Source organism: Alosa pseudoharengus, unplaced genomic scaffold, assembly GCF_046254945.1.
Source record: "Alosa pseudoharengus isolate Yale_2024_CS ecotype anadromous, Long Island Sound unplaced genomic scaffold, YU_APseudo_1.1 YU_APseudo_1.1_scf_11, whole genome shotgun sequence".
In the NCBI taxonomy this organism is placed as follows: domain Eukaryota; kingdom Metazoa; phylum Chordata; class Actinopteri; order Clupeiformes; family Clupeidae; genus Alosa; species Alosa pseudoharengus.
In genome coordinates, this window is record NW_027468576.1 from 4,935,187 (window position 1) to 4,954,674 (window position 19,488).

At 38.9% G+C, this 19,488-nt stretch overlaps 1 protein-coding gene across 1 annotated transcript; it reads right to left on the reverse strand.

Moving 5' to 3' along the window:
• Positions 1-1,571: 1,571 nt before the first annotated feature.
• Positions 1,572-7,356, reverse strand: serpinc1 (serpin peptidase inhibitor, clade C (antithrombin), member 1). The gene is made up of 7 exons (XM_076275964.1): positions 6,985-7,356; positions 6,527-6,742; positions 6,298-6,435; positions 5,622-5,840; positions 4,848-5,022; positions 2,208-2,272; positions 1,572-1,904 (listed from the first exon to the last, which is right to left on the reverse strand). Exons 1-7 carry the CDS (start codon positions 7,354-7,356, stop codon positions 1,722-1,724), a joined length of 1,368 nt encoding a protein of 455 aa, XP_076132079.1. The 3' UTR covers positions 1,572-1,721.
• Positions 7,357-19,488: the final 12,132 nt, after the last annotated feature.

The window sequence follows — 19,488 nt, forward strand, 5'->3', positions numbered from 1 at the left end:
GGGGGGGGGGTGAAGTACCTGTGACTGCATGTGTAGTGTGGGTAGGGGGGTGGTTACCTGTGTGTGTGTGTGTGTGCACGTGTGTTCATTCCTGAGTGTGTGTGCATGTTCATGAATGTGTTTGTGCGCAGTTTTTTTATGAATGTTTGTCTGTGGAGGGTGTAATGGTGTGTGTGGGCGTGTGTGTGTGTGAGGGGTACATTTCATCATCCACATATTCATTTCTCAACATCTCCTACCGGCAATCCATGGAAACTTCCACAAAACTTGGCATCCCCCCAGAGGCTGTCAGGATAATCATACACATACAATTTGGTGCAGTTCAGAACATCTCAACCGAAGATAGTGGCGATTAAAGCGGCATGCTTTTGCATTTTCAACTCCTAGCTATGCTAGTGGCGGTTATAATTATGATGTCTTAGGTTTGTGATTCCATAATGTTTTCCTCACGATTGAGTGATTGATTCCATATTGTAATTCCGCTCACGGCCATCGAACCCGCCACCTCAACACCCACATGAATACATAGTTGAGGTTCATTACATAGTGTGGTACCCACTAGCTTATCTTCCATTTGCCATGTTGTATTGCCTGTAGCCTATATTGCCCATAATCTGGTTAACGCTAGGCCTACATATATTCACAACACTTCCTGTCGCTCCGACTTCTGTCACCGTCCCATTGCAGAAGCCCGCTCCGTGCCGGGACCAGTCATTATAACCATTCTGCAGGGGTAGGGAGCAGGGCATTATGCTACATAAGTGTTTAGGATATTCTTTTGGTTGTATTGTTTCTTTATGCCTTTTGGTTATGTGCATATTTAGAACAGACATACTGTAAGTTTTGTTCATTATATAGCCTACTTTTCTGTTGTTTTCTATATAATTGTTATGATGATTTATAGTATAGTATATTTATGTTATAGTATAGTATATTTATGTTATATACTATTGAGTCATATTTTGAGTTTTTCCCTAGTTCAATGGTGTGCCTCTATCATCCCCATACGGGCCAATTTGGAGTAATAGCTGGGGCAACTTAATGTGGTATACTCTGTTCCCATTTGGTTCGTGGCAGGTGAAAGACTCTCCTGTTGTGAGGCAGAGTAATTGAGTATTAGGCTGATACTTTGACTGTGCATTGTTTGTGCTATTTTTGTTTGTTTTTGGTAGGGAAAAGTATTTTGTTTATTAGTGTTGCTATTTTTGAATATTGAAAAATAAATAATTTGAATAATCAGAACCAACATCCACCTCTCCTGCAAGTGCCTTTTCTCCATTATCACTTAACTCACAACCCAAAACGTGGGTTGACCACCCAGTGGCTCACAGAAGGATAAGATGGAAAAATGATCAGTTGTCACCAGCTGTAAAACCATTACTGTTTTGGGGGTTGTCTCATTGTTGCCCCTCTAGTGCAGGTGAACTGCCCCCCCCCCTTTCCCCCTCTATAATTCACAGTTGTAGATAGTTGTTACTTCTGTGGACCTTATTTCATTGATGGGCAGTGAGTAAAGTCTGTTGCACGTGAACTAGCGCTAAACAAAGCTAGATTCAACAAAGATCCTTTTAACAAATGCACTCTTTATTTCAGACACATATTTAAACAGCACCCACTATTATTTCATTGTATTCCTTTGAGAATTCAGAATTCAGAAAACATATTGTGAGTTTGCTTCCTCCTCTTCCTGCCTTTGCACTGTCTTTTTGCTCAAGGACATCTCATTGGTTACCACCGCATGGATTTGCCACACGGCCCATGAAGATAATGGTATTGATGGTGGACTCACGGATGAGCAGCAGAAATGGTCGGTTGGCAATAAATACTTCACGGTTGAAGTTTATAGAGCGACCAATGGCCACCACTGCCGTGGCAGCTGCTGCCTCACTACCCTCTTCGTTTACCTAATGGGGAAACATCAGAACTGACTAGTACATCACAGCAATGTAGTGATCTTGGGAATGCAGTTTCAGCTTTCCCTCATGGTGTCCATGGGTTTAACAGTTCTGAATAACAGGAGTTCTTGTAAAGCATTTTGTAATTTTAATTGAGATGCCGTTATGGACTGCAGTTTTCACATGCAAACACAATTATATAGGCATGGTTTAGTCATTTGTGCTTGGAAGTTTTAGAGACAATTTTATAGTAGCATCATTCAGACAGGCTTATGCATTTTGACAGTATGACATAAAAAAAATCAGCTGTACCTCTAGAAATGATTTATGGAAGGCATCCGAAATGTAAATGTCATCTGATTCATCTTCAAGTAGTCCTGAAAAGTAACAGATGTACAGAAATATTACCTGAAATATAAGAAACTCGTCATATACGTCATAACAATTGTCAAAGATGGAAGCTGATGGCATGGCATGACTGAATGGGCATGGCTCTGCGTCCATCTCAACGCCTATTTTTCTCAGTTGAATAGCTCACAAACTCTTCACTTACCACATGACAAAATATCCAACACATACCAAATACAGCAGAATGTTATAGAACTTCAGAATCCAATGGTAGGCTATATTATGTCCATCTGTACAATTAAGCACTTTCAATTAATCCAGTTTTGAAATCAGCAGATTTCTGCATTGTGTCCAACATTGGGGTGGCATTATAATGTATTACACCCCAGGATAATTTATCGTGTAGCATACAGGAGCATTGACCTAACTCATCCATGTTTGCGCTTCCTGTCAGTCTCTTCACTGTCCTGTCATAAGAAAGGCAAAAAGCCCAAAAATATACTTTTAAAAAAGTTGGCCTTTGTCTACATAGCCAATAGCTCAGTGAACTAAACTATTTATAATGAATACTGTAGGATTCTGGGGTGTTCTCACTGTATTCTGATGAGTTCATATGTTACAGTACTTCTGTGTGTAGTATACAACGGGGAGAGGTCCATACCATTGTACATAACTGTGCCTTAGGCCTGTGTACCAGCAAAAAGGTCACACATGCCGGTGTTTAGGAACATCCGAGGAACATCAGTGATAACATGGGCCGAGGGAGACAGCATGTCGGCCTGTTCAGGCTAGTATCTCCAAACTGGCCAGAGCCGTTTTTGTACACTGGTTGGCACCTGCCACGTTGGCATGATTGACGTTTATATGTTTTAGTATAACAGGCTTTGTCTACGGATCGAGGAAGCGACTCAAGGAACACCTTCTGTCGGGAAGCTCAGTAGCCGCTTCTAATAACAACTACAACAAGCAGTTTTTGACTTAGCCTGTGTTCTGTTATTCATTATTGTACCATCTACAATAAATCATCATCTAATCACCAATCCTGATCCCGCAGTCAAGCTTTATTGACCATCTTCAATACAGACATTAGAACTAAAACACAACTCAACAACCAGAGAATACAACATTGTTTTAGTGCATATATTGTTACAAATCCCCAAGCCATGCAGTATATCACCATGATATTGCTAGATTGCCAGACAATCCCCCTACATACATATGAAAAGGTATTTTGCTCTCTATGGTGAGATAAAAAAGTATAAAATCTTAAGATGCAATATGTGTTTCCTTGTTATAAGACTATAATAAATCTTCAAGTATTATAACAAATACAATGCCAGATGTGGGTAACCTAGACTGTCCAGAAAAAGACCAAAAAACTTAAACTGTAACACATGGTGAATTTCTTTGGTTCTGCACCAAATCGTATCAATTAAATAGTTCTTCATCAAACTGTAAATTCAACTGCATAGGCCTAGTGAATCATGAAGGAGACAGGTAATAGAAAATAGTGGATAGAGGACATTTTACAGAGGTGTTCAGGGAGAAATTACTGGCTTTTTACAAACGTTAAAATGTAAACAATTTTTGGCCAACATTTGGTAACACTTTATTTTAATGTGTCGCTGTTACAGTGTACCTACCTAATTAGGTACAGTGGTACAACCTGTGTAACAACATGTACTATCAGGTACTATCATTGTACTTGCATTATGTATTTGTGGGTACCTACATATAGTTGTTACATTGTAATACTGAGTGCTTTTACAAAACTTTGCCAATATGCCTAAATTTTCATCAGAGGCAAAGAGCTGACCTGAGACCTGCTGGATGGGGTAAATCTGGTCATGATAGATTTGATATACAAAGCATTCTTAGCTCCAGTCAAGGCCTCATTGTCTTCAGTGTACATGTAACAGCTGTGCTGCTACAACCTTGTTACTCTTTGATACAGTTTTTGTTGTTATGTCACAGGGTGTGAATAGCTCAGCTGTGTGGCCAAGGCTATTCGTACCAGGGGTGTAAATAGACACTTTTTCAACACAGCTGATGGAAACGCATACAGATTTGCTTTTTATGAATTTACACTTTCATATGTACAGGAATATGCTGGAAATAATAAGATGGATGGAAACCCAGCTACTCTTTCCTCCATAAGATTTTGATTGTACAAAGGAGCCATTTTAGTCAATGTAGCATAATGAATGTATTTTTTTTGCCTGGTAGAATGTCTTTATAAAGTATTACAAACTTTATTTACTTTAAAGTTAAAAACTTTAAAAACTCAAATGTGGTAGCTCTGGGCCCGTATTCACAAAGAATCTTAAGGCTAAAAGAAGCTTCTAACTGGCAGATTGAAAAATAATGGCCGTGTCAGTTGTAACTTTAGGACTCCTAAGTAAGGAGTAATTCACAAATCATTTTAGCGCTAAAAGTAGCACCTAAGGCTGGGACAGGTTAGAAGTAGTCGAGAGGACTCCTAACTCACTAAGACATTAAAGCTACCAACAACCAAAACTATTCATTGTCAAGGTTTAAACTAAATTGATGATTTAAGAAGTGATTATTTCTGATTATTTTCATAGGAAAGCAGATTGTGTGTACCGGGAAGGCTAGAGTGGTGCGGGCTGAAGAGGTGCTGCAAGCCCATACTCTGCAGTTTCTCCTTTAGACTGAAACCATCTTCAATTTGGAAGCGTGGAATTTGCACAGCCACTGATATCTCCTTCATGTTCTCCAGCCAGCCAACCACCTTCCTCAGGTCCAGGCTTTTCTCCACCTGAAGTCAAATCCACAATGAAAGAGTTAAATGGTAAAAAACGGCAATTTGAATGTTTTTAATTGTGATTTTCAAGTAATATCAATCAAACTGAAGGTGATTAGATTTATTTTTACTTCATTGTTTTACTTGATTTTACCAATAAATAGTTTGACTGACCTGGAATACACAATAAAAAGGCATGTTTCTTTTTATATTTGTAAAAATCAATCTGTGTTTTGCAAATTAACTCTTCAAACATTAATTTGAAAGAGTTGCACACCCTAACATAAAATTATCCTCATCACAGTATGAACAGTATGTGTCATATGTAATTAAATGTAGATAAATATAAGGATCTTGTCTGCTGTTACATTGTCCAGTTCTTCAAAACAATACAAATGTTAAACCCTTACAGATCATAGTCAACAATGCTTGATTGATAAGCAGCTGTTTTATTTTACACTACATTTTGTGTATTGGTCTTTGCATTGGGCAAACCAATGAATAAATAAAATTAACACATTTCTTTGGTAAGATGGCCATGCCACTTTGTGCATTATTTGTTTCACAGTAGCCTACACATATATTGGTGGCAAGACACCATATATGATTAATACCTCAGACAGGCTGATGTCTTTTGTTGGAAGGATCAGCACCATTGTTATGTCTTCTCCACGGTATGGCATTTCAAGGACCTTCACATTATCCTCAGGAAACCTTCCATACCTGAACTTTGTTTCCTGATACATCATGGGCACTGGGCAGGTTTTTCCATGACTAAGATAGAAGTCATCATTCATAACATTGTCCTTGTCGAATTTATTTTTCCACTGGCCCTGTAGTGCATAAAGTAACTCTACAGTGAATTTAGTTAGAGTTCCTTGTACCAACTCAATTTCATTAGCACTCTATTGATCAAACAAATATGAATTAAAATGTGTAACAGCAAGGGCCCTAATTTAAAAGCCAGGCAAAGTGCAACAAGCTAAGTTCTCGTGCATCATGTTGAATGTGGAAGCAATGGAGCATTGAAGTCTTTTTTTAAAGTATATTTCTGGGCTTTTCTTGCCTGTATTGACAGTGCTACGGTAACCAGCTGGTACGTAGCTATGCAGAATATACCCAGGTCTCTGTGCCCCCCCCCCCACACACACACACACACTCACCCCACCACCTTAACCATGGTGTTGTATTAGCAAATTGAATTTGTTTAATTATAAAATTAGCTTTAGTTGGACATTTGATTTTGCACTTCACCCATCATTTGAAATAAGGCCCAAATTCTCTCTCTACCTTGAAAAAAATGGTGTTCACTAAAACAAGGACAGTGGTACTGTCTATAGAGCCTTTTGGCAGAGTGTCCTGGATCCTGCTCTCTGTCTTATTTGAAATCCATTCATTAATTGTCATTCTTGAAAGCTCTGGCTTCTCCTGTGTAGAACAAATAAATCTTTAGGCATGATAAACAAATTGGGGTGAATGATCTACACTGATACTACAATGATCTCTGATAGAAAGTCACCTTGAAGTTCAGTGGTAACAGCTTTGCCCCATAAACCAGCTCACTGATGTTCTGGTAAGTCTCATTGAACCTCATAGACTTTTCCCCAAACAAACGGTTGGCTGAGACCAGCTCTGTCGTCTTGTCTTTTTTCCGATAAAGACGGCAATTCAGCTTCGCAAAGAAGAAGTGCACCTGGTCAGATGTCTTCTCTTTTATTGTATCAAACTCAAATACCTACAGAGGCAGTAGCAAATATAAGAACAATAATAATTAGACCACTAAAAAGAAAAAGCCTACATAATAAGTCCCTCAACCACGCAAATGCGTGACTGACTGATTTGAATTTCCAGCAAGAAAAGAAATAAGCCTGAGTCTGTTCATGTTTACCATTATAACATACATATAAGAACACAAATTGAAGCTGCTTCTCTACAGTGAATATTCTTTATCATCTGTCATGTAGCTAGCCATCTTACTTTCATGATTTGCTCCAGGGTGGTGTTGCAGGCTCCCAGCTTGGTCATGGCGAATGCTGTGGAAATGCTAATTGGGGACATGAAGATGTTGCTATCTTCAGGCTTGCTCTTAGCAAGCTCCTGGAAGAGAGAGAGGGCAAATCTGCTATTTGCCTTCGACAGCTCCCATACTCGGGGGTTGGTGGACTCTGGAATTTTTTCAGCTGCTTCAGTAGGGTCCTCACTCTCTGGTTCAGGATCTGGTCTACGATAGACACATAATGGCTCCAGGGGGAGGTCTTTGGGCTTGGCACTGCAGATATCTCGGCTGGCCTGGACTGTGCAAAGTATGGACAGGAAGCACAGCGACCACAAAGACACCAGTGGCTTCATCCTAATGAGATCCCAAGATAAACAATTGGACCTGTGAAGTATGGGTATGCTTCAGGCCAAATACCACCCCCCCCCCCCCCCCAAAAAAAAAAAAAAAAAAAAGACACCTGATTTCTCATACAAGAAAGGCTTTTACATTTAGAACTGTATTTTGGTGAGAAAATGTAAATGCATCATGCTTTTGCATAATGTATGGAACCCTGGGGTCATTGCAAGATATTTTTTGCTGTATATCCAGAAAACGTGCACTCATTTGACTAAATTGTGAGCTCAATTTACTAAATCGTGCACACGTTTTACTTAATAGTGTGCCCCATTTTACTATCTTGTGCTCTAATTAATTTTTTTGTAAAATGAGACCACAATTAAGTAAAATGAGAGCAATGTTGTAAAACAAGCATATAATATAGCCTACTAAATTGCAGGCGCACCGGCGGCACGGGGGATACAGGGTCTACTCTCTACTCCTTATCAACTCGTTCAACTATGTACACACTGGCACTGACTTCAGCTGAAAAGAACACTCTGGAAGCCCCGTTTTGGCCGCTTGAATCTAGGAGCAGATAGAAGGTATTCCAGACGCCCGCTGGAATGTTCAGTTGTTAGCCTACATTTTAAAAGAACGGTTGGGATAACGTACTGTATACATAAATTAACTTAATTTGATATTAAACAATACTTTACCAAGAAGCGATAAAAATGTGAAATTAGACTTGCCTCAATCATGTAACGTTATTCAGCTTATTAAAAAAAGCATTTCGGACACCATGTTCATTTGATCTATTCTCTATATCACTGATATAGGCCTTGAACAAGTATTATGTTTCTACAATCTCTAACTTGACCTTTAATCCTCGTTAATAAAAACAGTAAATGGAACAAATGTTTCGTAGGAACCACAGTCTATGGTAGGAACTGAAGTTTACTTAGGTTTTGCTCTCTCAACTGTGTAGCCTACACCTCATTTTGAATTGGTTGCTGAATAGCGTCATAGCTCATTACCATAAAGTTGACCAAGTTTCAAGTTCTGCTTGATGCTCTGGTCGCTCTGGTCGTTTTTAACACATCTCTGTGTCCAGATAGGGACAACACAGTTTGTGTTGTTTCCTTTTTTTATTTGTTACACAATATGTGTTGAAAATAACACAACTTGCGTTGAAAACAACACAACAGCGAGACTTACTGTAGATCAGTCTGCTCGTGCTCGAGTTAGAAAAGTAGACCAAAACAATAGATTGACGAAAAGAGGATACATTAAGGGGAGGATAGATTATTTCTGTTTGATTTATGCCATCTACGCCAGCGCCATCTACTATCATCAATTTTCATTGAAAGTTATAAAATGAAAGCATACATTTAAACAACAATGATCATGGTTTGAAATCGATTGAGAGTTTGATTGTCTTCACTTTTCCCCCTTTTTAAATATATTTTCTTTTTTTACTTTTTATTTGTTTATTTGTTTTGTTGTCTGTCTTGTATGTCTTGGTGTCACGGGTACGCTGGCGACTACGTCGCTCCGTCCGGCATTTTTTGTTTTTGTTATTTTTTAAATGTATTTGTCATGTCTTGATGTCATGGGCACGCTGGCGACTACACCGCTCCATCCGGCATCTTTTGTATTGTTGTTATGTGTCTTGTTTGTGGAGCGCTTTGGGTTGCACTATGTGCATGTTAAATGCGCTTTAAAAATAAATTTGACTTGACTTGACTTGACTTTTGAACAAAACGAGTGAATGAATAAATGGCATAACCTCAAAAAAACGTTGGCATAGGCTATTCAAAATTATAGGCTATAGCCTACGTTCTTAGTTTAAAAGCGTTCACTCCAAATTATTGTCTAGGTGTAGGTGGTCATGAATAAAATTGGTATTAACTATAACTATAACTATTTAACTATAAATATAGGCTATTGTCTCCCATAAGTCTTGTAGTTCTGCCAAAGTGTTTGTGAAATATAATTATCTTTCAATTTGTCATGTAATATTTAATCTGTGTAGGACACAGTTGATTTGACATTCATGAACAATCATCAACACATGAAGCAGTTTTAATCATTAGTAACCTATACCTTTTTTAATCATTAGAAACCTAGATAATGTACTGTTTACCATATCTGTGCCTGTGTCAAATATTTTGTTCCTGTTTTATTCATTTTAACCAACGCTAATTTAAATGAAATGAATGAATTTAAATTAAAACACTTAGCCCAATTGTTATTTTTTATTTATTGCATTTTGCAATGAATGGTTAGTTAACTATACATAATTAAAATGGGTTTGTCAACTGTACTACACTCTCAACTGTACTCCATATATGGGTAGGCCTACAGTTGAGACACAGTCGAGACAAAAATGCACCTTATGTTTATGAGCTAATTGTATAAGTATAAGTATAAGTATATATACTCGTTTGATCCCATGAGGGAAATTTGGTCTCTGCATTTATCCCAATCTGTGAATTAGTGAAACACACATGGCACACAGTGAACACACAGTGAGGTGAAGCACACTAACCCGGAGCAGTGAGCTGCCTGCTACAGCGGCGCTCGGGGAGCAGTGATGGGTTAGGTGCCTTGCTCATGGGCACTTCAGCCGTGGATATGGGCAGGGGAGAGCAGTGCTCAACCACTTCCCCCGCCCACATTTTTCCTACTGGGTCGGGGATCGAACCGGCAACCCTTTGGTTATAAGCATGTAAATGACGTGGAATTTCATGTGGGAAATGACTTATTTTCAGTATCTAATTTTTTGTTTGATTTTGTGTGAACAAAAAGTGTCTCATCTGTACTCAGTTCACCCACTATGCCATCATGCTACACTGCTTGATTAAGCTTGAAAAGTTAACCTGCTATGGACCAGGCTAGTTCTGTGGCATAAATTCCCATAGTTACCAAGCTAGGATTCACGTAAACCACACTAATGGAACGTAACTCTCACTAAAATTAGCGACACTTATCGAAATTAGCCAGGTTTAGCCTTTAGCGAGGTTGATGGGAATAACCCTCCGATCCACAGCCTCAACCAAGCCACACCAACTCACAAGATAACAAACAACAAGCTACAAACTGCTATAACTAAGACACCGTGATCTACAACACTGACAGCAACAACATTGCTATCTAAAAAGGGACAGACAGGTAGGCACTCAGTATTAGTTTGGAAAATGCAAGAAGCATAAAAAACACACATTACATGTGTCTGCTTTTGCCTATTTTACAAACAAACCTTGAGTGCCTGGACCTACATATTTTTTTAATGCCAAAATCCTTTTCATATTATTTAGGGCCCCTTGTCTAGGATTGGTGGTATCTGGTGCTTGATACCCTCCAATCTCCAGACTCTGTTAGGTGGACTCATGAAGAATATTTGTCATGAAAGGCATAACATCAGTTTAAAACTGCTAATATGTGCACCAAACATTAGGTGAGTGCTCGGAAGCTCACACATACCCATGAGAACATGGGAGTTCCTTGAATAAATAGCCTACCAATCTCTCACTTATTTACATAAATACCAACCTGCTTAGTAGCAACAGACTGACTGACTACCACAAGACAGAAGAAATAAGGGACAGCAAGTGTGCTACTGATGGTATTGATTTTCATTGAATTTGTCAGATGTAGTGGAGATGCCTGTTTCCTTAATCTATGTAATTAAATTTGAACATGAACATTGTATCATTGTGAACATTGTATCACTGATTATTAGAAATTAATTTATCTTTTTCTGTATTAACAATTTTTTCATTAATCAAATCAATGCGCATTTTGAGAAATGACCTTATCAAATGAAGAGTTTGGTTCCAAAATGCTATATCTTCGATTTTAATGAATTTTCACAAATATATATTTTTTAAAATTTTGTTCTCAAAGTAATTTTAATGGAACTGTAATTATGTCATTGTTACTACATTTATCTTTACTCAGTCAAAACAACACAACTGCAATTGTATTGATATTACCTGAAATACACAATTAAATAACATGACTTATTGTTTTCACAAATGAAGACATAGCATTTTGGAACCAATCTCTTCAAATTAAGATATTTATTTTGTAATCAAGGACCAAAGAAATTGGTTGTGTAGATTGCCACCAATAATGCCAATATTGGCTCTATTATGAACATAAAGTACAGTTTGTGGAGAGGTATTGTGAAAACCCCACACTATTAAATCCATATGTGGCTCTATAGATTCTAACTTTTAAATACAAAATAAATAAATAAATAATAGTTAGACTGTCTATGGGTAAATATGTTAAATGACAAGTGCCTCTGACGTGTCTCGTGTCTTTACAAAATTTTGCAAGATGAAGAGTAATCTAGTCTTCAGAGAAAATAATATTTTACTGAACTGTTATCTGGCACATTTGCAACAGAAAACTATTTTACTTCACAAATGATTGCTTATAACCTGAGGTTAGTTGATCTTAAACATGACTCCCCCATACAACTCTCCTGTGATGATAACAAGCCAATAACACACATTTCTTACCTGCGTTTATGTCTGTATTATTGAAATATGCTACCGTTAGAGCTTGTGCTGCTGCAGACTGAGGTAAAAGAACTGTTTGGCAGGGTCACTGGCCTGTAGAACATTATGTTGTGTACAGACTGCATATTTTGTGCTCAGCTCGACCTTTGAGGTATTGATCAGATCAATGCACATGTTAAGCTTAACTACTCAAGGTTTAAATGACAAACTACACACACTAATTTCAGAAAATAATAATATAGCATTTAGTTCCCATTGACATTGGCCACTGATATTTGTAATTGATGTCAACAGGATGAACTAAACTCATATTTAATTAATGATATACATTTCTTTGATGAAGTAGATAAACTGCTGAAGTGACCTAAATATTTTCCCCTGACAGTGGGAATTGCTTGCTTCAGTATTTTGTTAACTGTGAGTCTGTATGTTGCTGATTCCAGTTTGCAGCAATCATCCGGTGCCCCAATGGGTAGGGTATGGCTTAATTTGTATCTTTCCAGAAACCGATGACTGTAATACCAAAAGAACCCTTGATGCGTCCTTGATGCTTTTACTGTTGCCCTTCTGCTTTTGTGGATCTTGTCTTGGAATTTTGCTCAGTTGGATTTTCTATGCACTGACCCCGACTGTTTTAACTTAACAAGCCTTTAAACTTGAACTTGAAACTCATTTTGATGGTGGACACTGACTTCTAGCAAAGTCCTTTTAGGCAAGTCCCTCCACTTAGTGGCCATAATGCAACGCTTTTTGGGTACTCATCGGGCATCCTATTCGGCAGAAATGCGCGTGCGCAAGGCTTCACGACACCAACCGTGCTCCAGCAGCGAATTCACGATTGGCACGATGTCTGCACAACACACCACATAATTGGCTCAATGTAGTCACATCACACTACATGATTGGCTCAATGTATACTATACACATGTCGATGTTTTGGCGAGGAAGGGGTGGGATCATAGACAGTGGATGGTATATGTGTAGACAACGGCCCCATGCATTTCTATGGAGGATTTTTTTGAGTGCTGTGTCACCTCATTAGAAAGTCTCTGCTTATAGGGAGACAGAATTATTGGCATTGTCATTGCCTGAAACGCCTGGTATTTCAGTATGTAACTTTGGAGTATACTGTGCAGGAACATGATCCTTTCCGTCACTTTTCGATGCACTGGATAACCCTTTTGTTTTTTTTATAATTTCCCAATGTGTAAGGCAGAACTCTGCACATTGAAAAATTACACAAAGGTGTACCCAGTGTGCTGAAAATGGACAGCAACTGGTGATAACAATTCTTACACTGTTGCTTTAAGTCCAAGGGCCAGGCAAAGTGCAATGTCGATCAACAAGCAAAAATAAACAAAAAGTAATTTAATAACTTGGCAAAATCATTTTTCAGTACCAAAAGTCGCATGACTATCATACCAAGATTTCATATGTGCATTACCTGTAAAATGCCAGCGTCAAGGAGGTGTTGGTGTGATTGCTATTGAGAACAGATCCGATAGTCCACGTTTCCATCACATGATTGATTATTCTTTCCTGAAGTGACATAGGCTACACTTCACCATACATGTAGGCTACACTGGCACCGAAAAAGAGCAATATTTCATGGGAATGATTAACTTTATTATACTGCTCAAAAAAATTAAGGGAACACTTACAGTTTTCCACAATTGTTAAAACGCATTTTTTGAAACCGTCCACCAGAGACGGACAGTAACGGAGTACATTTACTTGAGTACAATTTTGAGGGATCTGTACTTTACTCAAGTACATTTGAAAGGAAAATATTGTACTCTTTACTCCACTACATTTCTATTCATAACCGTGAGTACCCGTTACTTCTTCTGATTGGGACAACCTATCAGCAATCACCTTCAGCTTTCCACCAAAGTCAACTCTATGGTCAGATTTAGATAAGAGACGAAACCATAGACGAAGCAAGGGATGAAGACACAGCAGGTCCATCCCGGGAATGTGCGAACCTGTGGCCCCACCTCACCAGACTATTTCAATTTTCTGAACAAGTTAATGATAGTTTTCACTTTAAGTGTTTAAATTACAAAATAGTATTTTGTATTTGAAACACGTATTTTATATACATGTATTAGAAATACTGCCCATCCCTGGCAACATGGTAAAAAGATGAAAATTACTTGATTTTACTTTCAATTCCTTTTACATTCTCCAAGGTATTAACATTAACATTTTTCATAACTCCATGTAGGACGTTTCTGTACATAAATGTAAGCACTGTGGCAGTAGTAATGCAATATTTAGAAAATGTAGGCTACTCTTGTACTCTTGATACTCAAGTACTTTTAAAAACAAGTACTTCAGTACTTTTACTTAAGTAGACATCTGACTGTTGTACTTTTACTTGTACTTGAGTAAAATGTAGCAAAGGGTATCTGTACTTTTACTCAAGTAATGAAGCTGTGTACTCTGTCCGCCTCTGCCGTCCACCCTTTTCTCCATTCTCAAACTAGTCACAGAATGTCTGACAGTTCTTGCAAAATAAAACACTCGCCTCGAAAGTTTTACTTGTGCTCAGAGCCAAACAGTGTCAGAGTACCGATCCAGTGTATGATTGAAGTGTTCCCTTAATTTTTTTTGAGCAGTATATATCCTTTATTTAACCAGGGTATAGTCACATTGAGACAGAGGTCTCTTTTCCAAGTGAGCCCTGTCAAAGAAAGGCAGCGCCTAAAGGGGATAAACATACAACATAAAACACAATACAAATACACCACACAAAAAGAATGTTAACAGAAGGGAACATGGAAATATATCAACAGGTAATCTAAAAGTGTTCAAAGTACAGAATTTAAAATCAGAGAGTGGAATGAATATGTTTTAACTGTTTCTGAAGTGTATTCCAGGATGCAGGAGCATTATATTTGTATATACAGTATCTAGCCTACATACAGTGCAACTGGAAAGTTTTCAAACCCTTTCAAGTTTTCCGCATTTTGTTATGGTTCAGACTTGAATGTTGTTTTCCATCAATCTACACCAGTGTTTCTCAAACTTTTTCAGACCAAGGACCACTTAACCAATAAAAAAAACCTCACGGACCACCTAGCTAAAAGAAAGAGTAGACTTACTTTAACCGTATATTAGGCTACACAATAGACCTACTCACTGAACCACCTTGCTTATTGTCTTTGCACCTTGCTTATTGTGTCAGATTATTCATGTGATTTAAACTGGTTTAGCTTACATAGGCAGTGTTGCAGAACTGTTTGGATTTACATACAAGTTGGTTCAATATTTCAAACAACTCATCTATTATTGGGGGCCAAGCAGCGAAGCTGCATGGCAACCCATAGTTATTCTAGCTTTTCCTATTATTATTAACATCTTTCCTCTGTTATTGAAGTCTATGGCAGCCCATAGAACCGTCTGGTGAAAAGTTGTGAAATTTGGCACACTTATTCTACTCATAGCACTGATCACTTTCACCAATGTACAGACCCCAGACCCCAAAACTCTAGCGCCACCAACAGGTCAAAACTCATCAATTTTTTATAGAGATGCACCGATATGGAATTTTAGGGCCGATAACGATAACCGATATTTATTGGTTTGTTGTGACCGATACGATAACCGATAATATTACTCTTGAAAAAAATTTGTGAAAAGTGATTTGGGGAAAGCATTTAATAAGCATAATTTTATTGCAGTAATTTTACCTACCACCAAATGATGGACAGAACTCATAATAGTCCTCAATAGTATGGCAGTCAACAACATAACAGTAGCCTAGCCCTACAGTATGTGTGGCTCCTTTAAGTGAACCTGACGTCAGTGAATTGTGAGTGAGTGGCTAGAGACAGAGAATGTCTAATAAGGAGAGAACCTTCACTCTCGGAACTCTTCCGGTGTGGTACTGCATCTAGGGGCGCTCACGGGCGAGTCCAGAATGAATGGAGGTCTATGGAGCTGTACCCCTCAAAATCCACTTTTCTCGGGATATAATTTTTTTTCAAGTAATTTGAATATTGTATTCGAAAGGGGAGGCAAAGACAATACACTTGGTTGAGTATTATATTTTTTAAAGTCACTTAATTGTTCTAAAAAGCCTTTCAAACGTGCCAATGACGTCATTCATTAGCATGATCATAGCATAGCATAGCATCAATGCTAGCGTGTTATGGGCAACAACGACCCAACCTGTAAGAAAACGAAAGGACATGACTCCCGGATTATTTCACTTTTGATTGAAAATCCATATCTATTTTGCGAAAAATAAAATAAAATCTGAGGGTTTCAGTTGTTAAATAGGTGAAAACAACAAATGTAGCCATGTAGCTCCATAGGACCCCATGCATTTTGGACTCGCCCGCGATCGCCATCTAGGTGAACTCTGGTGAACTGCAGCCAAATTCGGTTTGTATGGGATTAATAGAGAGTGGGGAGGCTCTCCTTAGAAGGGCTCTGCTAGAGAGTTTGAATCGTTTTCATTTAGGACTAAACGCTCATAAACGGCTCAGCTTGGAATAAGCTACAGTATAGCGACCAAATCAGAGTTTGTGAGGGAAACTTAGGTTTAGTTTCAACTGCGCGTAACTGAATAAAGCTGCAACTGAATAACTGAATAAAGCTCCTCAGACTTATGTCTGTCTCTGTTGCGCACAACCTGCTGCAGCAGAAATGAAAGGCGTTAGCCCCGAAGGTTTTAATAACTTATTATGATAACCTGTCTGGAACCGAAGCACGAATGGTTAGCATATTTCTAGGTAATAATACAAAACCCAAGCTAAAGTAATGCAAATATAATACTAAATCACAACTTAGAACTAGGCCTACTTATGTACTCGTCCCACTAACGAGTTTGTTTATTTGTTTCCCCGACCAGCGCGGTAAAGTGCAAACACACCAGCACAAGACGGCTCTAGATAGGGCTGAGCTCCGCTCTGTTAAGGTTAAATGGCGGATCATTCACGAGAGGATTTTGAGATGCACAGATTCCCAAATGAACGCATATCCACAGATTTTGTTAGAGTGGTGAAATACATTCACACCGCTAACATTATATTGAGGAAAAAGTATAGCCAACCAAGCTCAAGTAGGCTAGCTCAGTGTAGCCAGACAGACCTTACGTAGGCCTAAATTAGGACTTTAAAAAATATCGGCGCAAATTATCGGCCAGAATTCTGTTATCGGACCGATAATAATATTTTCATTTTTTTCAATTATCGGCTAATAATATATCGGGCGGCGATATATCTTGCATCCCTAATTTTTTAACAACATTAATGCAAGTAGCTCCGCAATACTTGGCCCTATGAAGCTGAAACTTGCAGAGTTGATTAAAGGAACACGCCACCCAATGTCAGTAGTAATATATGTTCTTACCTTAACTTTCACGAGTTGAGTCATACCTCTCCCGTGTCGGTACGTGCACTCAAACGCTCTGGTGCGCGGCTGGACTGTGTTAGCATGTTGCTATGCTAGCGGGCTTTGCCATAACTAAGCGTAGAAGTAATCAAAAACATCCACGTTTTCCCGACTTAAATACAGTTGCAGGAGTAGTTGATAGAAATGCTACGGCCACACAACATGAAACGTGGCGATTTTCCAAGCGAATAAACAGGAGAACTACAATGTGTGGCGCAATACCACTTGGGAGTACTTCGACCTAGCGTAGTACTGCTAGTATTGTTAACACCTAATTGTAGATCCTATCCACCACAGAGTTTAGAATCCATGCTGGATCGACCCTCAGCCTCTCACTCCCCTCTGAGCGAGAGAGAGGCACACACACTAGAGATGCGCTGATGGGCTATTATTTCAACCATAACGGCATAGCAAAACTTATCATCCATCAGCACCAAAGTTTTTTGACCAATTTTCGAAACGGCACCCGCCCACCATCCGCTGGTTGTTTTAATGTAGGCTATAGCCTATGGGTGATGCAGCGCTGCTGACGTGAGGCTAGAAAGCCCTTGCCTGTTCTAGAAAGACTGATCCAATGCAGCAAATATATTAAAAGGCTAAAGTCGTAGCCTACATTGGCTATGTTGTAGCCTATCCCCAGAATATCAGCAGCAAACTCAGTCTCTGTCTCGGTACAAGCCTCTAGCGCCACCAACAGGTCAAAATTCATCATTTTCATCAGAGTAACAAGAAATGAGCTCATATCTCAGCAACCCTTTCATGTATCGAAACCAGTCTTAGTACATGGACTGAGACCACATCCTGAGGACGCACAATAAATTAAGTGACCGATGAGCATAAGGAGCGCTATAATTCGCAACACTTTCTTGTATCGACACCAAATTTGGTACATGGACTTAGGACACCATCCTGAGGACACGGAAAAACCTTTCGACTTTCGACCACTAAAGCAGGGTGTCCGCGCGGTAGTAAAAGGTAGTAAAAGGTAGTAAATAGAATCTACCAAAATTAAGGCCCTTGAAAGGTAGTAAAAGGTAATAAATGCAATTTGACTTGGTAGTAAATTTTTCATCACCACCTCAATATATAACGAGTTTACATGTTTTGCTTAATATTTGTGTCTACATGTTTTAACTTCATCTTGCCTAATTAAAAAATATATACGTGCTAACAGGACCTGAGTGAAACTGTGTAGAGTTCCGTGGTTGACAGCCTATCAGCGACGCCAACAAACAACATTTTCGCCTTTTTCGGTTGTTTTACAGGGATACAAACAACGCGCTTTTCGGTGTCTCCTTCAAGTTGCTTTGGGCGACTTATATGAATCGTGCAGATCCGAAGAGTTTTTTAGGGGCCGGGGATGCAGGGATGCTTTTCGGGGACTCTCGCGTTTTCACGTCATCTAGGCCCTACCGCAGGCTACCAGAGCAGCGTTTATCATATGGGCCTGCTTGTTGTCCGGTGCTTCTGTCACTCATCTGATAATATTTGTTAATGTAGCAAAGGAGCGGTAGATGTAGGCCTAGGCTAGCCTATCACTCTGATAGCAGCTAAGAAAATATAGGCTACACTCACTCCGTTAGGAGGCAACTCTCTCAGTTTACACTAGGCTACTTCAGCTGTTTTAACAACTGTGGACTTGACTAGTGTAAGCTTTCGTTCAGCTGACGGTAGCGCTGCCATCTGACTGTGATCATCCAGAACCGTGCAATAAAATTCCACCTAGCCCATCAGTAACAAAGTTCGAACTAGTCACTGACATAGTAACCGACAAATTTTTTTTAACGTAACCTAGACCTAGTATCTAATGTTACGGAATTGCAAGAAAACGAGTGAAAACAATTCCTTACTTTTAACCACGCAAGTGCGCGTGTCATTTATTAAAACGGTAGAAAACTGAATCAAAGACGGCACTGTCCATCAACAAAAACAGCATGCAGTTTAAAAGTCCCGTTATTTAAAGAGACAGCGATCACTCAAGACAGACCTACACAACTGAGCGATGAACGTGACATTCTTTGAATAGCCTATAAAACACTGCATTTAGATGACAACTGCGTGAAGAACCACGCTAATCTAGTTAATGGCGAATTAAGTTTATGGCATTCACATTTAAATCATGCAATAGCCTATGAAAACTTGATCAGTTAAATTGTTCTCATAAAAGGAACAGCAGGCCTACAAAATATTCCAAATAGGCTAGTTTTATTGCAGTGACAGAAAACTGCAACA